The sequence below is a fragment of the Protomyctophum bolini genome (assembly GCF_963924005.1).
Source record: "Protomyctophum bolini genome assembly, chromosome: 22".
NCBI classification, from domain to species: Eukaryota; Metazoa; Chordata; class Actinopteri; order Myctophiformes; family Myctophidae; genus Protomyctophum; species Protomyctophum bolini.
Genome location: NC_137883.1, coordinates 3,840,361 through 3,842,860, shown reverse-complemented (window position 1 = coordinate 3,842,860; position 2,500 = coordinate 3,840,361). Strand labels below are relative to the sequence as shown.

At 47.8% G+C, this 2,500-nt stretch overlaps 1 protein-coding gene across 1 annotated transcript in view; it reads right to left on the bottom strand.

Moving 5' to 3' along the window:
* sh2d3ca (SH2 domain containing 3Ca) overlaps positions 1-2,500 on the bottom strand; it is a gene marked incomplete at its 3' end in the record, with an annotated part of 86,197 nt that overhangs the window by 1,841 nt on the left and 81,856 nt on the right. The window contains exons 16-17 of the mRNA XM_080756795.1: positions 1,903-2,014; positions 911-1,153 (exon numbers count right to left, since the gene is read on the bottom strand). Coding sequence (XP_080612921.1) covers positions 911-1,153; positions 1,903-2,014 — 355 coding nt within the window. The remainder of the gene's footprint in view (positions 1-910; positions 1,154-1,902; positions 2,015-2,500) is intronic.

Below are 2,500 nucleotides of genomic sequence, written 5' to 3'. Positions count from 1 at the left end.
CCCTCCGTTTGTCCATGATTTCCCTCTGTCTCTCCCACAAGTCCTGCTCCTCTGACTCTGATTGCCCTGATAGTGCCGTCACCTGTGGGGACCAGCTGAGCGCCAGGTTGAGTGATGAGCTCCAGTGACTATATTTAAACTCTGCCTTAATTGTGTTTGTTCAGTGCCGGATCTTAAGTTTAAGTGTCAGGTTTTATGTTCCGTGTATCATATTGTGTATAGTACTTTTGTTTTCCTATGTCTTTATAACCAAGTAAAGTCAAGTTTATGCGATCATCTTCGTCCTGCCTTTGTTTGAGTTTCCTGCACTTTTGGTTTTTTTGACTTGGTGAGATCTGCCTCTGAAAAACTTTTGCAGGTAGAACAGTCAGTGTTTCCCTATATAGTCTCTCAAGACAGACTGTTGCCTATAGGGGAGGCGCTGTTTTCCCGAATATTTGACGATGGGATTCTCAGATTGGTGTTTCCCAAACTGGAAACCTGGGCACTATAGGGACACGTGTGCACATGGACAACTGCACCAGTTGTCCCGGTGCCCACATGTACCGGTGCCAAAATGTCCTCCATAGTGCCCAGTTGTCCTGGTGCCCACATGTCCCTATAGTGCCCAGATGGTTTTGGTGCCCTGAAAATGCCCAGAAAATCCATTTCTGAAATGCATTTTACTGGTCAAAAAAAAAGAAAGAAAACCAATGTAATGTATTGCAATGGTTGCCAGTTGTATTCCAGTGAAGTTGTACTATTTGCCTATACCTTATTGTGTTCCATGTGTTCGGGGGTTGGTCGTGTCCGCGCTATGGGGGGGCCCGGGGCATTAAAAATGATCTGCACAGGGGCACTCATGGGGGTTTAATCTGGCCCTGCATGCATGCTAACACCTAGCAAGCCGTGCCGTGACACTCTTCCTTACCCTGCAGTTTGGTCTGGGCGTTGGCGGTGTACACCCCGCCGTGGTGGGCGATGGCACGCGCCGCCTCCAGGTGGTTCATGACCACGTCCACGCCCGCCTCCACGCTGTCCCAGGGGTCCGGGCTGTCGCCGCCGCCGCCGCCGCCCCCCGGCCCCCCCAACGCCACGCCTCGCTCCAGCAGGGAGAGCACGGGGACCACGTGGGGGAAGGACGTGCCTGCAGAGGACGGGACGACGCAGCTCTCTGCAAAGCAAACGCAACAGCAGCAGCAGCAAGAGTCAATATTATAAAAACCCATTCTGACCTGAGATCAGATTCTAAAAATGTCTTCTATAGGCTACATCCTGACAGTTTTCAATCTGACCTGAGATCAGATTCTAAAAAAGAATTCTTCTATGTCAGTCGCTCTTCGATTTTTCAAAAATAGCAGACCTATACAAGCTCGTAGCGCGCCACTCGGTGGCGCGCTACGAGCTTGTAGATCTGCTATTTTTAAATAGCTAAAGCATAACGTAATGCTAACACCAAAAGGGGTTCCCGGCTAAAATGGGTTAAAAACCCATTTAGACCCCGAGGTCGATTCCACAAAATGTCTTGTCTGAACCCTGACGGTTTTCTGTGTCAGTGGTTCTCAAACTATTTCATGTCAAGGACCCCCTGTAGAATTGTTTGTATTTGGACAAATATACAGGATACATTATAACCCATTTTCAATTCCATTCCATTGTCAAAAGTAATGCTATACTTCTTTTGCAATGTATAGTTAAAATAAAAAAATGTGAAAAAGCTCAGGGCGGCGGGGGAAGATGAATTACGAATCGTAATCGCGAGTTGAGTGAATCGTTATACATGCCGTCAAAGTGGTGTGAGTTTTGACACGTGAGTTTGTGAGTGTAGCGACCTGCAGGGACTCGCTTGTCTCGCGTCTCCGCGGCTGATTCAAGGGTTGAAAAAATGCACATATTGGTCACGGCGGACTTGATTGGTCTCACCTGTGGCGTCGTTCATGTTCTTCATGAAAGGCTTGAGCTTCTTCTCGTAAAGGATGGCGCCCTCCGTGTGCCTCTGACGCAACGTGACCCACGTCTGCTCCAGGCGAGAGATCTGAAAGGGGTGGTGTCGTGAGGGTGGGAGACCGTTAGATCACGACACTATATAGTCAAATGAAAAACAAACAGGAACACATCAATTACGTGTGAGCCACATACACACACACACACACACACACACACACACACACACACACGGCGCACATGCTCACACATGCACACGCGTAGAGACATTAACCCATTCGGGAACCCCCTTTTGGTGTCAGCATCATGTCGCGCTTTAGCTATTGAAAAATAGCAGATCTACAAGCTCATACGAGCGGCGCGCTACGAGCTTGTAGGTCTGCTATTTATTTTTTTTATCGAAGAGCGACTGACGTAGAAGACATTTTTTTAGAATCTGATCTCGGGTCAGAATGGAAAACTGTCAGGATGTAGAAGACATTTTTTTTAGAATCTGATCTCGGGTCAGAATGGAAAACTGTCAGGATGTAGGAGACATTTCTTTTAGAATCTGATCTCAGGTCAGAATGGGTTAAGA